We start from the raw sequence: 21,812 nt of genomic DNA on the forward strand, positions 1-21,812 counted from the left end.
GGATCCCCTCCTCATGGCTCCCTCTCTCCTCAAAACTCCCTTTCCTCAGGGATCCCCCTCCTCATGGCTTCCCTCTCCTCATGGCTCCCTTTCCTCAGGGCTCCTCTTCCTCAGGGCTCCCCTCTCCTCAGGGATCCCCCTTCTCCCGAAAGGAGAAAACTGCCTTCTGCAGGGATCCCCTCCTCCTGGCTCCCCCCTTGTCACGTCTTCTCAGGGATCCCTCTCTCCTCGAAGCTCCCTCTCCTTAGGGATCCCCTCCTCATGGCTTCTCAGGGCTCCCTCTCTCCTCAAAGCTCCCTTTCCTCAGGGATCCCCTCCTCATGGCTCTCCTGTCCTCAGGGATCCCCTCTCCAAAGGGATTACTGTCCTCATGGCTCCCCCTTCTTCTCCCGCAAGGAGAAAACTCCCTTCCGCAGGGATTCCCTCCTCATGGATACCTCTCTCCTCAAATCTCCCTATCCTTAGAGATTCCCTCCTCATGGCTCCCCCTCCTCAAGGATTCCCCCTCCTCAAGGATCCCTTCCTCAGGTCTCCCCTTCTCCTCAGGGATCCCCCTCCTCATGGTTTCCCCTTCGCTTGCAAGGAGGAAACTCCCTCTCCTTAGGGATCCCCTCCTCATGCCTCCCTCTCTCCTCAAAACTCCCTTTCCTCAGGGATCCCCGTCCTCATGGCTCCCTTTTCCTCAGGGCTCCCCTTCCTCAGGGCTCCCCTCTCCTCAGGGCTCCCCCTTCTCCCAAAAGGAGAAAACTGCCTTCTGCAGGGATCCCCTCTTCCTGGCTCCCCCCTTGTCACGTCTTCTCAGGGATCCCTCTCTCCTCGAAGCTCCCTCTCCTTAGGGATCCCTTCCTCATGGCTCTCCTCTCCTCAGGGATCCCCTCTCCAAAGGGATCACTGTCCTCACGGCTCCCTCTTCTCCCGCAAGGAGAAAACTCCCTTCCGCAGGGATGCCCTTCTCATGGCTCCCCCCTTCTCATGGCTTCTCAGGGATCCCTCTCTCTTCAAACCTCCCTCTCCTTAGGGATCCCCTCCTCATGGCTCCCCCTCTCAAGGATTCCCCCCCTCCTCATGGCTTCCCCCCCCCACCCCCTTCCCCGTGCGCGCGCGTGCGCGGCGGCCCCGCGGCTGCCATTTCGCGGCGCAGGCCCGGCCGCCGCGGACCCGGGGCCGCCGCTCGGCTCCTTTCCCCTCCCTCTTCCTTTTCCTCCCCCCTCAATTCCCACCCCCCCTCCCTCTCCTTTTCCCCCGGCGCTTTTCCTGCTTTCCTTCCTTCCTTCCCTCGTCCCGCCCCGCTCAGCCTCCCTCCCTCCCTCCCTCCCTGCCCGGGGCCGCCCGCGCGATGCCGTCCGTGCCGCTGCCGCCCAAGGAGAGCAACCTCTTCAAGCGGATCCTGGTGAGACCCGCTCCTCTCGCCTTTTTCCCTTCGTTCCCTTCCTCCCTCCCTTCCCGGCCTCTTCGCCGGGATGGGCGAGAAAGGGAGGATGCGGCGGCCTCGTCCCGCTTCGCCCCCGCTCCTTTCCCTTTGTGCGGGGACCGGGAGGGAACGGGGGAGGGAGAATCCCGGTTTGGGGCTGAGGTGTCGCCGTTCTTCCCTCCCTTATCCCGTCCCGTCCCGTCCCGTCCCATCTCCGATGGGACGGGACGGGACGGGGAGGGAGCTCCCATCTCATCCCATCCCTCCAGGACTTGGTGCGAAACACATCTCGTCTTAGTGAGGTGACTTTGAAAGAAGAGCTCCCTCTAAGTCTCTTACTCTGTAAATTTCTACTCTAAAAGCATTTGGACGATGCCCTTAGACACACGGTGTAGATTTCGGGGTTTGCCCTGTGGGTAGGAGTTGGATTTGATGGTCCTGGTGGGTCTCTTCCTACTGGGGTCGTTCTGTGAGACTCAGTTGCGGTGTGTTTTCTAATCCTTACTCCTCATGGAAATTAAAAAAAAAACAACACTTCCTGAAGATAAAAAAAACGACAACAAAACATCAGTCTCCCCTGATATCCCCTGTGACATCAGTGGAGCTCCAGCCTCGACAGAGTTTTGTGCCTATTTATCAGTCTGCTGGCAGAGGAGGTCAGAGCAGCATGCTAGCAATCTGTTGGCAGGCACGGAATTCCTCAGTTGTATCAGAGTTTGTTAGGCTGATTTTGCTAACTTTGTGGTTGAGGGGTGAGATTTTTGGCTTAGGAAAGCTGGGCTCAAAGCAAGCCGCGTGTGTCAGCCTGTGTGCCTTGTGTAGAACTGGTGCGTTTCAGCAGGTGCTTCAGAACTATTTTCTTTTACCTGCTTTGGGTAGTATACAGACTTTAAAAGACTTACTGGTTCGTTCTTAGCGGTGATTCGTTGCTTACTGCATGCTTATGGTATGCATCTTGGTAAGTCATTCTAGCACTCCTCTTTCCCTCTGCTAAAAATAAATGACTAATATTAGAACAGTTAAGTGATTATTCTTACTAGTAGCAAACAAGTTCACAGTAGCAGCCACTTCTTTTTTTCAAATGAAATGTAGAATGTGGCTGGAGGTAATATTTTAGACAGCATATTTTTTGTTGGTTTTTTTTTTTAATTAAAAACATATGTGCTTAGGCAAGGGAAAAAAATGTGTGTGAAACTTCAGTGAAACTGATGTGAAAGTTTCCTTGCTTTCCAAAGCCCTCAGAAGGTTTAACTGGTGCTGTGTAGTAGCTAGTCACAGTTGAAGTGTTGATCTTAAATGTGTCCTTGTTGCACTGTCAAGTCGTATGTTGATACTTCTCAAAACTTAAGTTTCTTGTTACTTTTTCTAACTTTGACTTTTTCATGGTGCAGTCTTCCTGGAACGCGAATGCCTTTTGTGGCTTGACATGTTTCATGTATTTGACATGTATTTGAGTGCAGTAGTATAGCTTGTAGTGCTGAAGGCTCCTTAGTTGAAGCAGCTTTTCCCTACTTCGGCACTGCCAGAATACTTGAAATTGCTAGGGATGTTGTGGGCATTTTAAAAATTGGAGGAGGGAGGATTATGTGGGAGGCTGTATAATAAGACTTTACAAGCATCTAGTGATTTAATCACTTGTAACACATGCAAGGAAACTGTACTCAAATATCAAGACTAAGTATTTTTACAAACACCACAGAGAATTAGCAGTTATGAAATGGGAAACTAATTTGGAGATAATAAGAATTACTTAGGAGTTAGTGACTTGGTGTATGTATGTAACATGTGAGACAGGTTATCAACAGCCTGAACAAGTTGCCCACCTAACAGCAAACCAGGGTTACGGGGGTGCCCAGACTAGTATGACCTCTTGGAGTTTAGAGCAAGCTGTGAAGTCTGCTTGAGAACCTGAGTAAATAGTCTTTAAGCCACATAGCTTTGTGTGCCTGCATGCTTGCCAGAGTGGGCTTAATTAGCTGTGATGTGATTTGGGAGCTAAAAGCAATTGCAGCATAAGCAGTAGTTCTAGTTTCTCAGTACTGCTGTAAGGTAGCGCTAGAGCTCATTTCTCTCACTATGCTGACTTCAAGGCCTATTTTGTTTCTTAAGCCTTACTTCCACTCTTCTAGAGGAGCTTTTTCTCAGACTAGTGCTCTTCCCCTGGAAGCTCTGATGGTGCTTACAGGTCTGATGCTGTTTGGGACAGAGGGGAATGAGCAACTTTAAGCTCTTATTTTGCACTTCTTACTCTCACAGAAGGCATGGATAAAGAGTTTGAAAGCTTCCTGGATCCCTCTTTATCGAAAGAGATAAAGGCATCCATAAAGAAGAACTAATACAAGAATGCTAGTGTGTTTCTTGTCACTTAAAATCAGTCTTCAGCTCGTGGCTTTTTAAGTGAATGGGGCAGATGCAGTCTAAAATAAACATGTACACGTGGTAACTTAAAAATGCTTCTTATTAACATTAAAGTTTGGTGATGTGCCTTTGGTGTTTATTTCTAGCAAGCTCAGACAGATCTTTTATTTTGTGTATTTAAAACAGAGTTCTAAGTTTGCTTTCAGAATATGCTTCAGTTTAAGCAACCTTGATTTCCCACCCCCCATCCCAACAACCCAGGTTAAAAAAACCTATGTCTTATCTTAAAATTAGTTTGAAGCTTTGGATTTATAGAGTCAAATCAGCTCTGTCTGGACACTGCATGGTAGTAGCCCTTAGAAGAGCTTCAGAGTAAATCCATGGGGTTGTTACCATAATATCATGGCTTTCCCAATTGTTTGTTTTTATAAAATGTTTAGTGTCTTGCAGTAACTATTGGCGTCTCCCTTGTATCACACTGTGTAAGGTATTGTCTGCCGTTTGTTTCATGCCTAATGTAACTGTGGGTAGTATCTCACCTGTAAATAATTAATCCTTTGATTTCTTAGTGAATTCCACATATTGTTGTGTGAAATAAGGTTTGCTGCTTCAATTGCTAGTGGTGTTTCCCTTGAGGAAACAGGCTAGCCTGTGAATGTTTTGTCCGGTTAGGAGGGAGTTAAGTCCTAGTACCAATTCAGAAACAAGGCATTGCTCCAAGACCAGTTTAGCCATTTATTCTTGTTTGACTTCAGGTAATGAAACACATATAAAAGTCTGTGAGTATATCCTTTATAGCAGTGACTTGTGGCTGCTTAGTTCATTTAGGCATGTACCTTGTTCTGCCTTGTTCGCTGAGGAAATCTTAGAAATTATCTTAAGTGTCCTGTCTTTGAGGAGTTGTTAGACTTAGACTTCTCTGTAGCATCCTTTTTTCCCCCCCTGACTTCTACAATAAGATTTTGCATTGATAAAGGTCAATATGCAAGTGTTTCTAGAAGTTAGTTCTAAAATTAAATTTAGAATTTTCTGAATAAGAGTTAAAGTTTTCATTTTACTTAATGCATTAATAATCGATTTTAAGCATTCAAATAGTCTCCTGATGATGTGTGGGAGTTACCCAACTCATCTCACACTCCTAGTGTAAGAGTAGGACCCAGAATTGCATTTAAACATTTAGTTTATTACCTATAATGTTACAATCCTAAGTCAAGAGTATAAGCTTAAGTCTAGACCAATATTAACATCCTATATGGGCTTGTAAGGGACTATGCGACCTGTCCAGAGTTCAGTGATAAAGTATTTCTAGATGTTTCCATGAGGTTGCTGCAGGTGAAGTTTTTGCAGATGCTGCAGTGCTCAGAGGTATTTGATCCTTGATATTATGGTGACGTTGGTCAGGGTCTCAGACCAGCTGAAGAGGGAGCTCCAATTATGACCCACCCCTCTCATTCTCTTACAGTCCCTTCTGGAGTGATAACATCTGGGGTATCAGTCAGTCCAGCTCCTTATCTTCTTTCAGTGGTGCCGCTGGTAAGGGACGCAGTGGGTTGCTTCATCCCCTGCTGGTGCAACCTCCACCAGCGTGTAGGGATCCAAAAAATTTCTGTCACCCATCATGTCATTTCCAACACACAAAACTCATGGTTTCCACATACAGAAGTCATCCACATACAATATATATTGGTTTCCATTAAAAAAATCTTATTAATACTTCTGTTTTCAGGATCACCTCTGATTCTTTGTTCTGTGGCTGTGATGTAACTCTGCATACCCACGTTGATATGCGAGAGGCGGTGACCAGGGGCCAGTTTGGTCATCCTGATATGCAAACGAGTGGCTTAGACATAATGGCTAACTCATCCTCCCCAACTCATCCTTGCTGCACACACGGGCTTTGATGTGGCCACTGGTGTGGAGTATGGCACAAGAAGGGAAGGGCACTTGAAAACATGCAGAAGTGTTTCGTGTTTCTGGATCAAATTGAGTTGTAGCATGTGTGTAGATGGATGTTAGACCCGGTAGTCCTAATTTAACACAGACCTAGTAAGGGCTTTGACCTCAATTGTGTCTAAGATTTGAGATTTTAATGGATTTTTGAGGTTCTGATAAAACAATGTCCTTCTACAGTAGTTGGAAACCGGTGAATCGTTGAGGAAAAAAAGATGTTGTTATGCCACTTCTCAAGTACACTCTAAGTCTACACTTAGAGTGCTGTGTGCACTGCTATTTCCCCTGGTCCTGACCTGGCTCCCAGCCTCCTCGGGAGGTGCGTGCAAGTATGAAGTGGCCTCCTTGAAGGAGAAAGGACATAATGGAACATTCTGAAATTATGAAGAGTCTGGAGAAGTTAAGTAGGGACTTGCTTATTTTCAAGCTCTCATGCCTAGTTTTCTTTTAGGCAGAATTGATGGCTGCAAAGTAGCAGGCTCCAAACAAAAATATCTTGACAAAAAGGTAGTTGTACTGTGAAACACTTTGCTCCGGGATGAAGTAGCTATGAAAAGTTTTAGCACTTCTGGGTGTGTGTGTGAGAGAAGCCCTTTATTTTGTTTTGTGTGTGAAGATGCACACTTTGGCTCAGAGGGCTGGTGAGGCACAAATAACTGTCAGCTGAAAGCACCCTGATGAGAACTATGATGGTGCTTGTCTTGCTCATAAGCCTCTCCTTGTGCATCTCACACTTTTATCTTGCCACTAGTGGGCTGTACGAGGTGGTTTTGATCTCTCTGGCCTGATCTGTTATCATGCATGTAACTTTTTTTTGTCTGAATCACTGTAATCTTTCATGGAGTGTTGAAACCAAGTTAGCAGTTAAGGCTTGCATTTGTAATTGCCTTGAACTTGCTTTAAGGTGTCTAAATACAGAAGTTGTGCTTTTAAAGCCTGAGTTCTATATGTTTGTGTGTCAGATCTCGCAAACCAATGCTGATGTTAATAGTTTCATTTGCTTTGCTGCTTATGGATGCATTTCTAGCTTGTGGAGCACCTGTGTAGTCTTGAGTTCTGGCTAGGCAAATTGCAGTTTCATCCCAAGAGGTGTGGCAAGATTGATCTCTTGAGTGGTTCTACACAAAGTGCAGACTGAAAGCTAATTGAAAATGTATAATGGAGTGTATGACTTGTCTGATTTCTAGTGTTGCTGTTACAGTTTCTGCTTTACAGAGGTACACCCATGTTCATAAATGTTAGAGAACTCCCCTAACTCAAACAGTGAGGAAGTTGCAGCTGTTAAGTATTGGTAAGCAGGAGCTCTTTCTACTGCGTGTTCTCTTGTTTCTACCCCTTCTGAGCAAAGGAAATTCTAGGGATTCAGGTCGCATTGAGTGAGTGTGCACAGTGTGGAATTAGACGTGGTCTTAATTTAAGGCAAGCTTTTTAATGAGGTGCCTTTTAAAAGAGACATAGTTTATATCTCTTCCAGTGTTTCACCACCCTTATTGTGAAAAGTTTCTTCCTTATATCTAGTTTGAATCCACCCTCTCTTAGTTCAAAACCATTGCCCCCTGTCTTGGCAAAACAGACCTTGTGAAAAAGTCTGTCCCTGTCTTTCTCATAAGCACTTTTATATGTGCTCACCGTGAGACTGGTCAGTGTATTTCATTTGGATTGACCTTTGCTGCAGCTCTGTAGCAATCACAGACCATCTTGAAAAGCTTAAAACTATTGAAAATTTAGGTTGATCAGGGAAGCCTGATTGCTATGCTTGTTGCTGCTGTTGGATTTGATAACCTGTCCTCATTCTTCAAATATGATACTACATTTCATTCAGCCTTGACATGAAAATTATTTATGAAATCATGTGTCATTTCAGTACATTTGGAGGCCCTAGGGGCATGCAATGAGGAAGGGAATCAGTTGCCATAACTGTAGTCTCTTTTTGAGTAGCTGATGAGATTTTTTTGTTAGATGGCTATTCAGAAGTGACTGTTAATGTCTAAGGGGCATAATGAGATGTTCTTCAGCCATAAAACTGCTGATCTATGTATTAAACTGCCTTAGTGTGTGAAAAATGTAGCCATTCTCTCATACAAGACCTTTTTTTAAGTGGTAAATGCTTTATCTTGGGAGGTATAGTCTGTGAAAGCATCCCTTTACTAACCTGGTGTTGCAGATAATTGAGCTAGTTTACATGTAATTGGTATATGAAGTCTTTCCTTAGTGAGCAGTTTGGATCCCTGTTTCTGTGGATATCTGGAATTGGAAGGGGTTTTTGTTTCTTTGGAAAAAGATAGCATGGCACAAAAAATAAATATGAATTTGTGAATGGCAACTATTTTACATAGAAGCCACAAAAGCACTGTAATATAGGGTTAGTCTCCTTTTACTCTTCATTGTTATCCTTGTCACTGGTATTTTTTACTATTACTTCCTAGGTGCAGCGCTAACTCTGTACTCGCCTGGAAGTACATAACATGATGTCTGGCTTAATTGTGTGACATAGTCTGCAAGCAGATTATACCTGTGTTAGTTTTGAAAAAGGGAACAAACCATGACGAGATGTTTGCCAGAGGAAGGTAACAGCCTTCCAGCAACATCTGATAGCAGAAGTTCTGTATAACATTTTGGCCTTGCCAAAATCTCCGTTTGAGGTTTCAAGTGTGGGAACATTTGTGATTTGGCTTCAGTTTTAGCAGGAAATTATTGCCATAAAAGGCTAACGGCGCCTTGCACTAAGCACAACAGAAAAGGCTGTTAAAAAAAAACACAACCAACCAACCCACAAAAAACAACTCGGTGTATTAGCATGAGGTTTCAATTTACCAAATACTTAACGCAATAGGACAGATGTTAATGAACGCATTTCATAGGATCATAGAATGGTTTCGATTGGAAGTGACCTTAAAGATCATCCAGTTCCAAACCCTCTGTGACACTCCCTACTGGATCAGGTTGCTCAAAGCCTGGTCCAGGGAGCATTCATCCACAACTTCCCCAGGGCAACCTTTCCAGTGCCTCACCATCCTCACTGTGAAGAATTTCTTCCTAATAGCTAATCTAAATCTTCCCCCTCTCCGATTTAAAGCCATTCCCCCTTGTCCTATCATGCCATGCCCTTGTTCAGAGCCCCTCCCCAGCTTTCTTTTTGGCCCCCTTCAGGTACTGGAAGGCAGCTATAAGGTCTCCCCGGAACCTTCTCTTCTCCAGGCTGAACAAGCCCAGCTCTCTCAGCCTGTCCTCATAGCTGAGGTGCTCTAGCCCTCTGATCATCCTTGTAGCCCTCCTCTGGACCCATTCCAACAGTTCCACATCCTTCTTAAGCTGGGGATTCCAGAGATGGACACAGTACTCCAGGTGGGGTCTCATGACAGCAGAGTGGAGGGGGAAATCACCTCCCTCGGTCTGCTGGCCACACTTCTTCTGATGCAGCCCAGGGTATGTTTGGCTGTATATGTCCTGATCAGTGCAAAATTTGAGAATACCGATGGAGATACCAGGTTTCTCAACTATGAAATTCTCACCTGTACTGCAAAATGAGATGGTATCATAAGGCATCAAACTTTCTCCTGTAAACAAGACACAGGTGGAGCATGTTGTGCTCATTCAATTTTTGAACAGACATAGAGCTTTAGAAGCAGTCCATTTGTGAATTTTGGATGCCTTACAGCTCCAGGCTTGTCCATGTAACGTAATCCCTAAGCCTTTCAATATATCTGTAGATGTTGATGATGAGAGTTAAATAACTTGTGTGCTGAGCAAAATCCTTTTCTCTTATATTGGTATACATTTAAGCTAGTGTATTGGTACAGATACATAACTGGTTTAGAAATCCATGTGTCTGTGTATTTGGGGAGAGTGGGCTGGGAAGTTCCCTTTTGACTAACTGGCAAGGCTTGTCTCATAAGCAGAGGAATTGCATCAAGTTGCATTTCATACTGATTTGTTATGTTTCTGTAGTTAGCCCCTCTTCAGTCTAGTAGCAATCAGCTGGGCAAGAAATGCTGAGGATTGTGTCTGGTTTTGAGCTAACCTGTCTACTGACAAGTACAAATACACTGGTTGCCATCAGCAAGCCAGGCAGCTGTGAATTTTGAACTTCTGCTTACCTCATGGAGGGGAGAATTAATTTCTGTCTTCATCCATCTGTTGGCCTTTGGAAAATGTGATCTTGTTTGTCCTCCAAAAATCTCAAATTTGTCTATAATTATCTAAGTTTGTTTCTTAGTCTGGTCCTGAGGCTGAACTATAGGATAAAAATGTCAGAACAAGCATAATATGATTTCCTCAAGTAGTTAAAGTGTTTTAAGTGCACACTAGATTAGTTGAGCTACTGTTCTGTGGTTAAGCTTTGCTGTATGCATGACAAAGTGACTCGGCTGCTGGATGAGGGAAAGGCTGTGGATGTGGTCTTCCTGGACTTCAGTAAAGCCTTTGACACAGTTTCTCACAACATTCTGCTTGAGAAGCTGTCAGTCTCTGGCCTGGACAGGCGCACACTCTCCTGGGTGGAAAACTGGTTGGATGGCCGGGCCCAGAGAGTGGTGGGAAATGGTGTGAAATCCAGCTGGAGGCCAGTGACAAGTGGGGTTCCCCAGGGCTCAGTGCTGGGTCCAGCCCTGTTCAATGTCTTCATCAATGACCTGGATGAAGGCATCGAGTGCACCCTTAGCAAGTTTGCGGACGACACTAAGCTGGGTGGAAGTGTCGATCTGCTGGCGGGTAGAGAAGCTCTGCAAAGGGATCTGGACAGCCTGGACCGCTGGGCAGAGTCCAATGGCATGAGGTTTAACAAGGCCAAATGCCGGGTCCTGCACTTGGGGCACAACAACCCTATGCAGTGCTACGGACTAGGAGAAGTCTGTCTAGAAAGCTGCCGGGAGGAGAGGGACCTGGGTGTGTTGGTTGACAACCGACTGAATATGAGCCAGCAGTGTGCCCAGGTGGCCAAGAAGGCCAATGGCATCTTGGCTTGTATCAGAAACGGCGTGACCAGCAGGTCCAGGGAGGTTATCCTCCCTCTGTACTCGGCACTGGTGAGACCGCTCCTCGAATCCTGTATTCAGTTCTGGGCCCCTCACCACAAGAAGGATGTTGAGGCTCTGGAGCGAGTCCAGAGAAGAGCAATAAAGCTGGTGAAGGGGCTGGAGAACAGGCCTTATGAGGAGCGGCTGAGAGAGCTGGGGTTGTTTAGCCTGGAGAAGAGGAGGCTGAGGGGTGACCTCATTGCTCTCTACAACTACCTGAAAGGAAGTTGTGGAGGGGAGGGTGCTGGCCTCTTCTCCCAAGTGATGGGGGACAGGACAAGAGGGAATGGCATCAAGCTCCGCCAGGGGAGATTTAGGCTGGACATTAGGAAGAAATTTTTCACAGAAAGGGTGATGGGGCTCTGGGCAGAGGCTGCCCAGGGAGGTGGTTGAGTCACCTTCCCTGGAGGTGTTTAAGGCACGGGTGGACGAGGTGCTGAGGGATATGGTTTAGTGTTTGATAGGAATGGTTGGACTCGGTGATCCGGTGGGTCTCTTCCAACCTGGTTATTCTGTGCTTCTGGGATTCTGTGAATGAGTTGGATGTTCACTCTTCTGTTACTTTTTTAGGTATTCCTGAATAAATTTAGAAAGCATGCTTAGATAATTGTTGCTATTTTCTTGCGCTCCTTTGAAAATGATACTCTGGAACTGATGTTAAGAAAGAACAAAATAGATGAATGGAAGAATTGGACCTTTCTCCAGAGGGACCTCCAGGGTTTTGCTGCAGACTGGGTTATTTCAGATAAAGATATGGAAACTAGTTCTCAGTTTAAGATTGTGGAAGCTTTTTTTGTTGCTCTTGTTTAAATGTTAATTGCCTTAGTGTAACTATTTGCCTGTGATGGGAACTCCCTGGTCTTGGTGCTAAAAGTCAGCCGGGCAAAGCAACCTGATCCAGTATCCAGGTTAGCTCTCTTTTGTTTTGAGGGGTGATTTAGGTGACAACAAAGGTTCTTGCTGACCTCAATTATTCTGTGATTTAATCCCCATTTAATCATGGTTGACTGTGAGTGTTTTGAGTTTCGGGCAACACAGATTTAAAAACTGTCTGCAGTTAAGCCCTTTCCCACAGGCCAGAGGAGGACCAGCCTTGTTTTGGCACCTTAGCCAATGACTCAGACGTGGGCCTTGGGTGTGTTTCTGTATGGATGGTACCCTGGGAAGTAATGTGATGATGTAGTGTGACTGCAAAGGAGTTACTATACTCTGCATTAATTTAACATAGATTTTACTTCTGTCTGGGAAGACTGATGGAGTGGAGATGATCTGTGAGGGGTGTTGAACATTAAAGTTCTCAAGCACATAACTGAAGTAACAGTTTCTCCTGAGAATAGGTATCTAAGTTGCATAAGGAAAGTACACCTCATTAACTGAAAATGGCGCCAAGTTAAACCTGGTTAGGTTTTTTTCTTCAAGTTAAGAAGCTTGAATGGCCTTAAATAATTTTCATGCTTACTGATACAAGCATCTCTTGGCAGGCTTAAGTGAAATTATTTTAGTGATCTATAATTGATTTTAAATTACAAAGACCTTACTGACTTATTAACATCAAGTAGTAGCTTTCAAAAGAAGAAAAGGGACCGAGGTTCATGGGTTTGGTTTTTTTCCCTTGTGCTCCCACAATTGAATTGCATTGTTCACCAGTTCACCTAGTGATTAAGTAAATGGTACAATAAATAAATCTAAAAGTAGTCCTTAGCTTTACTATTCACCTAAAGATTAGATTTCTTTTCTTCTTAATACCCAGGTAATTCCTCCCTGGATATATATGTGTATAGATTGGAGGTTACAATATGTCTATCTTACTTCATGCTTTCTCTCTTCCTCCCAAAAGTCTACATTGGCAACAAGGAAAGTCTTCTGCTTAATATTTCTTACTCTGGGAGGTCACTAGACCAGGGAAGTGGGGTGTTGAATGGAGTGTTTAGGTTCTTTATGACTAACTCTTCTCAAAAGTAGCGTTGAGTCAAGATTGCTGACTTGGCTCTCTATTTTGAGAATTTCTGAATCCAAATAGAGATTCCTACTTCCCTTTCCTGTTTCTGTTCAGAAGGAATTACTAACTTTATATAAAAAGGAGACTGTGAGGTAGGGCATTGGCTGCATGTAAATGAAGGCAGATGGTGTTCTGAATGCTGAAGAAAGGCAATGTGATAGAAGTAGTCAGCTAGAGCTTGTTAGTGATTTGATTACCATGCCTTACTGAAAGGACTACTGCATTTGTAATAGTATGCTAAGATACTCTGGTTTTAAATGCATTTTGCTGATTGTATTCTACCTTTTTTTCCAGAAATGTTATGAACAAAAACAATACAAAAATGGGCTCAAGTTCTGCAAGATGATCCTTTCTAACCCGAAATTTGCTGAACATGGAGGTAACTGCAGACTCAAAAAGTTTTTGTTTTTTTTTTCTCCTGTGTGAGTTTCACTGTATAATCAACTTATTCCTCACTGTTGGGAAAGAAAGGAGCCTGTTGCTGAGTGTGATTACGTCCTTATGACTGAATAATTACTCTGGATTTTCAGTCTTTGTGCATTCAGATGAGGTTTCCTAGCTCAAACACTCCCGTTTGGTGGGATGATGAAGATCAAAATATATGGTGGAAGCACACGTCAGTGAAGCTTCCAAGTAAGTTGCATTTTTAGGTTTTTGGGTCACAGTGCTGGAGTGGGTTTTTCTTACGTTCTTGTTTAAGAGCAAGGCCAGCCTTTTTTGACCATTACACAGAGGTATTCTGGCAATGGATTAAAACTCTTGGGGTTTTTTATTAAGTTCATATGGTCATACTCTAAGTTTTCTGTATTGTATACCAAATTGCTATTTATAAGGAGCAAAGTTAAGTGTAATACTGTTGCTGCTGAGACTTAAAGCTAAAGACAGAATCTGGAGATACTGTTCTGATAAATATTTCAGGAAACACGACAGCAAAATGAGCTCAGTAAGATACTGTAATCCTACTGTATTACAGGGTCTCTGTTGCATGGTTCAGGTAGTCTTTGCTTCTGATAACAGTGATTTTTTTCTTGTCTGCTGTTGAAGCAAACCAACACTGAGCGTGTGTGTACTGTGTTAGTAAAATGAGTTTCTTATTTGACATTGTCAAATCCTGGCAAAATTTTTGCCTCATCCTTTTCATGCTTCCATTGTTTTCTGCTGTTTCTTCATCATCTTCATAACTGTGCTTTTATCTCTAGGGAAGTATTCTTGTTCCTTCAAAGCTAGAGTGGCTTGTCCAGCTCTGACCTAATGCATTTGTCTCTGCAGACATTTGTATTTATATTATTATAACATCTTAGTCTCTGTCTCTTAGTATCCATCTCTGTCTTTTCTGCTCTTGCTGCCTCTTAAACTTTTCCAGGACAACTAACTGCCTTGGCAGTCCACATACTACTTGGGCTCTGAGCCACTAGTGTCTTTGAAGCTTGGAAGCAAAGCCTGGAATGAACAGCTGAAGCAGAACTAAGCCCATGAAATGATCTGATGGGAAGTTGTGCTTTGCCACACGTAGCTTCAGAGACGAGCAATGTGAAAAATTTAGTCAGGAGGTGACAAACAGATGGATTGCTGTGGCTGGACAGTTATTTCCCTTCTGTGGGAAGGTAGGAGTAGCTTGCCTTCCTTCCCACAGTCAGGATATTCTTTTTCAAGCTTCCTGATATTACTGGGAAGGTGTCTTTCTGGCTTTTTCTGTTCTTACAGTGTGGATGTAGGACAACTTAAAAACAAGAGAAAGACTATGGTTCATTGTGGGTCATCATTCCCTTTAGGTGTATTAGAAATGGCGTGACCAGCAGGTCCAGGGAGGTTATTCTCCCTCTGTACTCGGCACTGGTGAGACTGCTCCTCGAATCCTGTGTTCAGTTCTGGGCCCCTCACCACAAGAAGGATGTTGAGGCTCTGGAGTGAGTCCAGAGAAGAGCAACAAAGCTGGTGAGGGGGCTGGAGAGCAGGTCTTACGAGGAACGGCTGAGAGAGCTGGGGTTGTTTAGCCTGGAGAAGAGGAGGCTGAGGGGAGACCTCATTGCTCTCTATGACTACCTGAAAGGACGTTGTAGAGAGGAGGGTGCTGGCCTCTTCTCCCAAGTGGCAGGGGACAGGATGAGAGGGAATGGCCTCAAGCTCCGCCAGGGGAGATTTAGGCTGGACATTAGGAAAAAATTCTTTACAGAAAGGGTCATTGGTCACTGGAACAGGCTGCCCAGGAAGGTGGTTGAGTCACCTTCCCTGGAGGTGTTTAAGGGACAGGTGGACGAGGTGCTGAGGGGCATGGTTTAGTGTTTGATAGGAATGGTTGGACTCGATGATCCGGTGGGTCTCTTCCAACCTGGTTATTCTACGTTTCTATGATTTTTACAGATAAGGTGTTGAACAGGTCTGTCAATGGAGCTTCAAACTGCTGTTATGGAGTCATAGAATGGTTTGGGTTGGAAGGGACCTTAAGGATGATGAAGTTCCAAACCCCTTGTCGTGGGCAGGGACGCCTCCCACTAGACAAGGGCCGATTAGGTTTGTGGCTGACCTTGAGATGAGGGACCTTTGCTGTTAATACTGGGGACTAGGTTGCAACTGGAGAAAAGAGAGTACTGTGATGAAAATGTAACTAAATTTTCTGGCAGAGACCAAAACTAAATGGTATCTTGTTTAGAAAAAAACGCAAAATATGAATCTGGAACAGCTTTCAGGCAGAGTACATGTACTACGTGACACTTGTTTCCCACAGAGTTACTAGAAGAATGGGGGAAGAGAGGGAGCAATAGTCACAACAGTGTATTATTTGGAATCTTGTGCCTCTGGGAATGTTGGTTAAAATGCTGCTACTTTGAGAAGGTTTTTTGCTCCCAAAATACTGTAGCAGGGAATGTATTCCTCTTAACTAATGCTTTGTAAGCAGCCTTTAATAGTGGAGCTGACTGTGACAGATCTGTTTCTTATGGTATGACACAACCTAATGAATTTTTCTCTTGTTCTGCCTTCCTTGAACTTTAATATGCATTAAGAAGCTCTCTAAAATTACTTTAGCTTATTGTTAACTCTCTTAAAGCCAGTTAAATCTGTTTTTTAATTAATAATGTTTGTGCTGTCTGTGTTCATCACATCTGTATGATGCTCTGCAGTGGTCTTTTTAAGACCAATTTCAAGAAAGGAAATGCTTTCTATATAGCAGCCTAGCACAGCTGAAGGCTGTTAGTCTGATATAAATTTATCTTTTAATGGGGAACTTCACTGTATAGCAACTTCAAAGGTTATCTGTGCTGTGAAACTGGTATATGGGAAGTCAGAAACATAAGTATATGATATTCCTTACAGAGACACTCGCGATGAAAGGATTGACCTTGAACTGCTTAGGGAAGAAGGAAGAAGCATATGAATTTGTTCGTAAAGGACTTCGTAATGATGTGAAGAGTCATGTCTGTATCCTTTGTAATACAAAACCTGATGTTTTTGCTATGAGTTCTCACTTCGGCATGCGTGATTTCATTGCTACATCAGTACATACTTTTGGAGTACATAATGTGGTCTGTATAAAAAAAGTGTAAGGTGCAGACAGTCAAAGTGGGATTTTATTTTCCTTTCTACAGTTTTGAGGTATCTCCAAGGATACTTGTGAGGGAAGTTTATTGAAATGACACCATACTGATTGAAATCTGAGATGCTGAGAATGTGACAAAGACTTTTGACATACATAAAGATTTCCTTTTGTCAGTGAATGAAGTATAGCTTTGTATTTATAGCTTAGCATAAAACTTGGAGACTAATTGAGGCTGCAGACAGGCAAGTGAGGAAATGCAAAACTTGTATTGTTAGAGTGAGTAAAAATTCCTTCTGTAATTACAGTAGTATGTTTTAAACAATACATCTCTAGGAATAACTCTTCTGTGTCTTGTGAAGTTTAGATAATTTAGTTTGTATAACAGTGTTTTAGGGAGTTATGACTTAACAGGGTATTCTTAAATGAGACTTAATTACGTCTTTGGAAACATGTAATACATTAAAATGTGTCGTGGAAGTCTGGCTACAGTAAACAAACTGCTAATCTTACGAAATTGCTGATTTTCAAAGATGATGTCAAGTTGCTTGGTTAGCGACAAATGCACTGCAGTTACTTTGTGAAAATTGTGAATGTATCTTCCTTAACATGCATTAGGTTGGCACGTCTATGGTCTTTTGCAACGTTCTGATAAGAAATATGATGAAGCCATCAAGTGTTACCGGAATGCACTCAAACTAGATAAAGATAATCTACAGATCTTAAGAGATCTCTCTCTGTTGCAGATTCAGATGAGGGATTTAGAAGGATACAGAGTAAGTATTTTCTTGAAATTCCCGTTTATTGCTGTCAGCATTCTCTTGTTCTGTGCCATTATTTGCTCCTTTATTGGTAGTAAGTCTGTGGCCAATTGATCTTTTTGTATCAAAAAGTGTTTTAAGCTCCTATTTAGGAATGCATGCAAATATATTACAGCAGAGCTCTGTATAATGTTGAGAACAGAAGAACAATTATTCTGTAAAACTTGGCTTGTGGATCACATTGTAAAACTCCAGTTTTCAACTAATTTTTCACTAACATAATGAAAATAAAAAGGATAAAGCTTAGCAAGTAGGAGTGCTTGCTGTGCTATTGTGAAGTACTGCAGACAGTGCTCTGAGTGCATTTACTGAACGTATCTTGTGAGAAATCACTATAGTGATTCTTTAAGTGTGTGAGAACCTTCCTCATGACTTATTTCATGGATTCCAATACTGATTTTATCATAAATAAAACCTTAATATTTGTCTAAACAGAGTTAGCAGTTTCTAACTGGGTGAACTGATTTGGCTATGGAAGGGAAAAGTCCTGCTCTCCATCCTCTCTTTTACATGAAATAGAGAACTCGACTGTGGGCTTCAGCATTAGTTGGTCTCTTTCATTGAGCATGTTGAATTTGCAAATGGAAGAAAAGTGAATAACTGACTTAGAAAAGTGATTTGACTCGGAGAGTGGGTCTGAGAAATACTGCACTGGTATGAGCATCTATTGCTTGGGCTTGAGGAGAGTGGGGCTGCTCTTTAAGTGGTAGTGAGCTCATGCTTTCTAATGGAAACCCCTCTCTGAGATTTCAAAGCTGTCTTTGAAATAATTTAGGCCCTTAAAAGGTACTTACGAAAATGACACTTCTGTACCAACAAATACATTTTATGCTTTGTGCTATGACTCCTGTGCTTGGAATGTAGCTTTCAGATTTACAAGATGGAAACATACTCCTTTTCCCCATGCTGTTCAATTTTTTAGAATTGCCTAGGGCTTTTAAAAGGTCTTAAAAATATTAGCCATAGTGACGGTAAATCATGATAAAGGTGTAATAACTTTTTTAAGGACTTTAATTTTTAAATGGCTTGTCTTTTACTGAAGGAGACAAGATACCAACTACTTCAGCTGCGCCCCACACAGCGGGCTTCCTGGATTGGATATGCCATTGCATACCACTTACTAAAAGATTATGATATGGCCTTAAAACTGCTTGAAGAGTTTAGGAAAACCCAACAGGTAAGACTTCCTGTTCTGGAAAGAGAACGCTTTATGTACAAGAGACAGTCTGAGGAATTAGTTCTTAGTAATTAGGAAAAACTAATTAGGAAGAAATTTGTTATTTACAGGGTTTTCTGCTTTGAGCAGAAAGATTTCCAGGAGTTTGGCAGCCGATGCAAATTATACAGAAATATTGTTTTCCTCTTGTAGTATTTTGTTAGGATTGAGGTAGACTGATGTGGAATAACTGAATAAGTTAATGTTTTTGAGACTTTTAGCTGAAAAAAGCCTGTGATGATCCTGTCTCTTTACAGTAGGTAAAACTTCTGAAAATACTGTTTAGTGTTGGATGTTCTCATTTGCCCTCTCCCTTGCCATAGCCTGTTTGCTGTTACCATCTCTACGAAGAATGGAAAAAGACACCTTTTTGCTGCTTTGTGTGTGTCTGTGTGTTATGCACTTAAAATCAGGGCTTGGTGTTAGAGGAACGTGAAAACATAGTTGAAAATTGTTTGAGAAGATTTGATGTTACTGAAACTTTTTGGAGTAAATCAAATGGTACAGTGCTAAGATCACCAAATATAACCCTTTTTAAGAGAGACCATTCCCTTGTTCTGTTATTGGTAACCTAACTATTAAGTCTGAATTAAAAGAATAGAGTGTTAGCATTGAGAGAAAAATCATTTTTATAGGTATGTTCTTGGGAGATGTGTTGGAAGCATCATGTGGAGGTACTAAGATATTACCTGACCTATGGATTGTGATTGTAAACAAAAATCTGGCATCCTTTTTGAGAACTTCATTTGACGTCTTATACAGCCAGAATGGGACTAACTGTAAGAAGGGAAATCAATAATTACTAGAAAGGAGCAGTGTTTGTCTTGATCATGTATCATGGTCAAACAAAGGATTTTGCAAGCGGGGTATATGAAGCTTGGTATTTCAAAAGAGATTTAACTTCAGTGTTGAAAAAAACTTAAATGCATAAGTTTAAGTGAAAATTAGGTCATCTTTTACAAGCTTTTCAGAGCCAAAAAGTCATGCTTCTTGAGTGAGTCAGCAGAGCCCAATCAGAGTTCAGTGTTGAAATGACTGACTTGGAAGGAATATTGAAAAGATGGAAAAACTGCAAATGAAGTGTAAGAAACTAAGGTTCTTTAAAGGACTAAGAGGGCTAAACAGTGGTATTTTCCCCTTGGAGAGAATGGAAGTGATGCTGTTAATGTTGTTGTCTTTTCTAAAAGATTATATGCAAATAGTCTTTTTTGAGGGTGGTCTTGATGATATTCACTTCAGTCTAGTGACTAAACCACATTTAAATACCATCTGGCCTTGATGAACATACTAAATCAGTTGAATCTGCTGTGCAAATTATCAATGTCTTAAATTTCATCTTTAAAAAAGAATAAATCCTGAGACCATCTCAGGCTCTGATACCATTTTTCACTAAAACTGGCAATACTTGAAAAATATGCGTAAGTAGTAAAATGGTTTGTGCTTGAAAGATCAGCCACTTAAGTGTTGATTAATATCAGTCACAGGCAAATGGGAAAGCTGGTTATGCATTAAAGGATATAAATACACTATGAATGTTGGATGACATGAGTTCATGGAAAATCAGTTGTCAACCCTTCCTTTCTTGAGATCATTAGAGGAGGTTAAGTGATATATTGCATTTTCTCCCCTGAAACAGCTAAAAATAAAGATGACCACTTTCATTTTGTTTCTCTTGCAAATACAGAGAGCGTTGTGCTTTGCTGTGCTAACTTCCCAAGGGCTGCAGGTCCATGTAGAGCCCGAACTACTGGGAGAGAGAATCCATGTACTGGATCCAGAACTGTCAGGAGAGCCCAAGCAAACTTGCAGCTCAGTTTTGCTGCACTTAGGCTTTTCCACCATAGTCCCCAAATGTACTGTATGTGTGGTCTCTGGGTATTTTAAGTCCTGCAATTGAAGTAGTTATATTCAGGACATCCATGGATCTTTGAGGACGTACACTTCTTGCTTACTTTACTTTCCAAATCTACCCTCTTGCTCTGCACTTTGTATGCATTGAAACACAATAGATGAGCTTTTGTGACTGACTTAATAGAATATTATGTGTGACTGTGATAAAAAGATGATTTTCAGGATTCAGAAGGAAGGTTGAAAGACCGAAGGGTTTCCAAACCACTAGTGAATGGAAATCTTCAGCAAATTCATTTTTTGAGGAGTTTTATGGCAATCTTTATTAGACTTGATACTGTTAACCATTATTATTAATGAATTAGAGGTATATGTAACATGTTTCATAAAATGTTGCTGTCATAATAACTGGTAAATAATAGTGACATAGGGTGGCCATATTCATTTACTTGGATTACTTGGGCAGCTCTGTCCACTCAGATGTGAATCAGCACAGCCCAAACCAAGCACTTAAGCTAAGAAAAAGATCAAGGAACTGTCATTTTAACGGTTGTAGGTGAGTATCTGAAGATGCAGTATTACAAAATAATGGAGCTAATCTAGCTACAAGCTGTTGCCAAACCCAGCAGTCTGATTTTTTCCTGTGGGCTCCCACTGCTTCCTCGTGCAGCAGTGGTTGACTCGTGGAAGGCTGGTTCAGGAAGCCAGAGTGACAGAAAAATAAAATCACTCTTTTGAAAGATTGATTGGCTGAACTAAATAACTGCGAGGTGAGAAAGAGGAAGGGGAGTGATAGGGGGAAGTGAATGGCCTTTGTTGATATAGGCTACAGACAGATTGATGTAACTTATTGTGAAGTTGTCCCTCGGGGCAGATTTGTGGGTGAAAAGCAAAACCTGCCCTTATTTCAGAGAAGAAGCGGGGATTTTCTCTATAGAGCTCTGATTACTGAGAGGTCAAGATGTACTGATGACTCCTTTTTTTAAAGAAAGACAAAATGTAAAGAACAATATGAAAAGATAGAGGACTAGAGAAAATGTTGTCTGGTGAAGGTCAGAGATTCTCTTTGTTTACTGCAAGCAGAAAAAATGCTAGGTGGTTCCAGTACCATTATATACTGTTTTGGGAAAGAATGATAGCTAGGAAGACTGCTTACTGGAGAAAAATGAAGGAACAAGTAGCAGCAGTAGTTGAGCAACAAATTTGTATTATAAATCAGTTTTTATCACTGAAAGTTTTACATTAATGGCGCAGTTATCATTGGAAATGGTGAATTTCCTGTCTCTTGGTCTAGCCAGATAAACATTGCCTGTCATCTGAAGAGTGTAAATTAGCCAGATGCACAATATTTCTGTCAAAAGCAGGTTATGAGGTTCAGTGCAGGCATCACTGCAGGAAATAAAACAGCCTGTGCTTTCCAAGTTATATCAAACTATTAAGAGTCACTTCAGAATCTAAATTTTGGGAATCAAAGCGTAAAACAGCTGTGCCGTTTGTTTTACTGTTGTATGTTCCATTTTTCCTTTCTTCTTTTCCAGAACAAAATTTTTATTCTTAATTTTTATTTTATTCCTAACTTCCGCATCAGGCCCACAATTACAGATATGGACAGAAAACCTCTGGCGTTTTGGGGGTCTGCTCTTAGGTATGTTTTGGCTGCAT

General features: G+C 42.3%; 1 protein-coding gene across 4 annotated transcripts in view; it reads left to right on the forward strand.

Moving 5' to 3' along the window:
- Nucleotides 1–1,182: 1,182 nt before the first annotated feature.
- Nucleotides 1,183–21,812, forward strand: part of NAA16 (N-alpha-acetyltransferase 16, NatA auxiliary subunit) — a 64,335-nt gene continuing 43,705 nt past the window's right edge. The window contains exons 1-5 of one of the 4 annotated variants that reach the window (XM_069880766.1): nucleotides 1,183–1,390; nucleotides 13,028–13,112; nucleotides 16,046–16,150; nucleotides 16,884–17,041; nucleotides 18,129–18,263. In XM_069880766.1, coding sequence (XP_069736867.1) covers nucleotides 1,337–1,390; nucleotides 13,028–13,112; nucleotides 16,046–16,150; nucleotides 16,884–17,041; nucleotides 18,129–18,263 — 537 coding nt within the window. In that variant the 5' untranslated portion in view covers nucleotides 1,183–1,336. Of the gene's footprint in view, nucleotides 1,391–13,027; nucleotides 13,113–13,263; nucleotides 13,367–16,045; nucleotides 16,151–16,883; nucleotides 17,042–18,128; nucleotides 18,264–21,812 lie in introns of those variants that run through there. The other 3 variants (XM_069880777.1, XM_069880749.1, XM_069880756.1) reach the window with 3 other exon arrangements.

The sequence above is a fragment of the Phaenicophaeus curvirostris genome, chromosome 1 (assembly GCF_032191515.1).
Source record: "Phaenicophaeus curvirostris isolate KB17595 chromosome 1, BPBGC_Pcur_1.0, whole genome shotgun sequence".
NCBI classification, from domain to species: domain Eukaryota; kingdom Metazoa; phylum Chordata; class Aves; order Cuculiformes; family Cuculidae; genus Phaenicophaeus; species Phaenicophaeus curvirostris.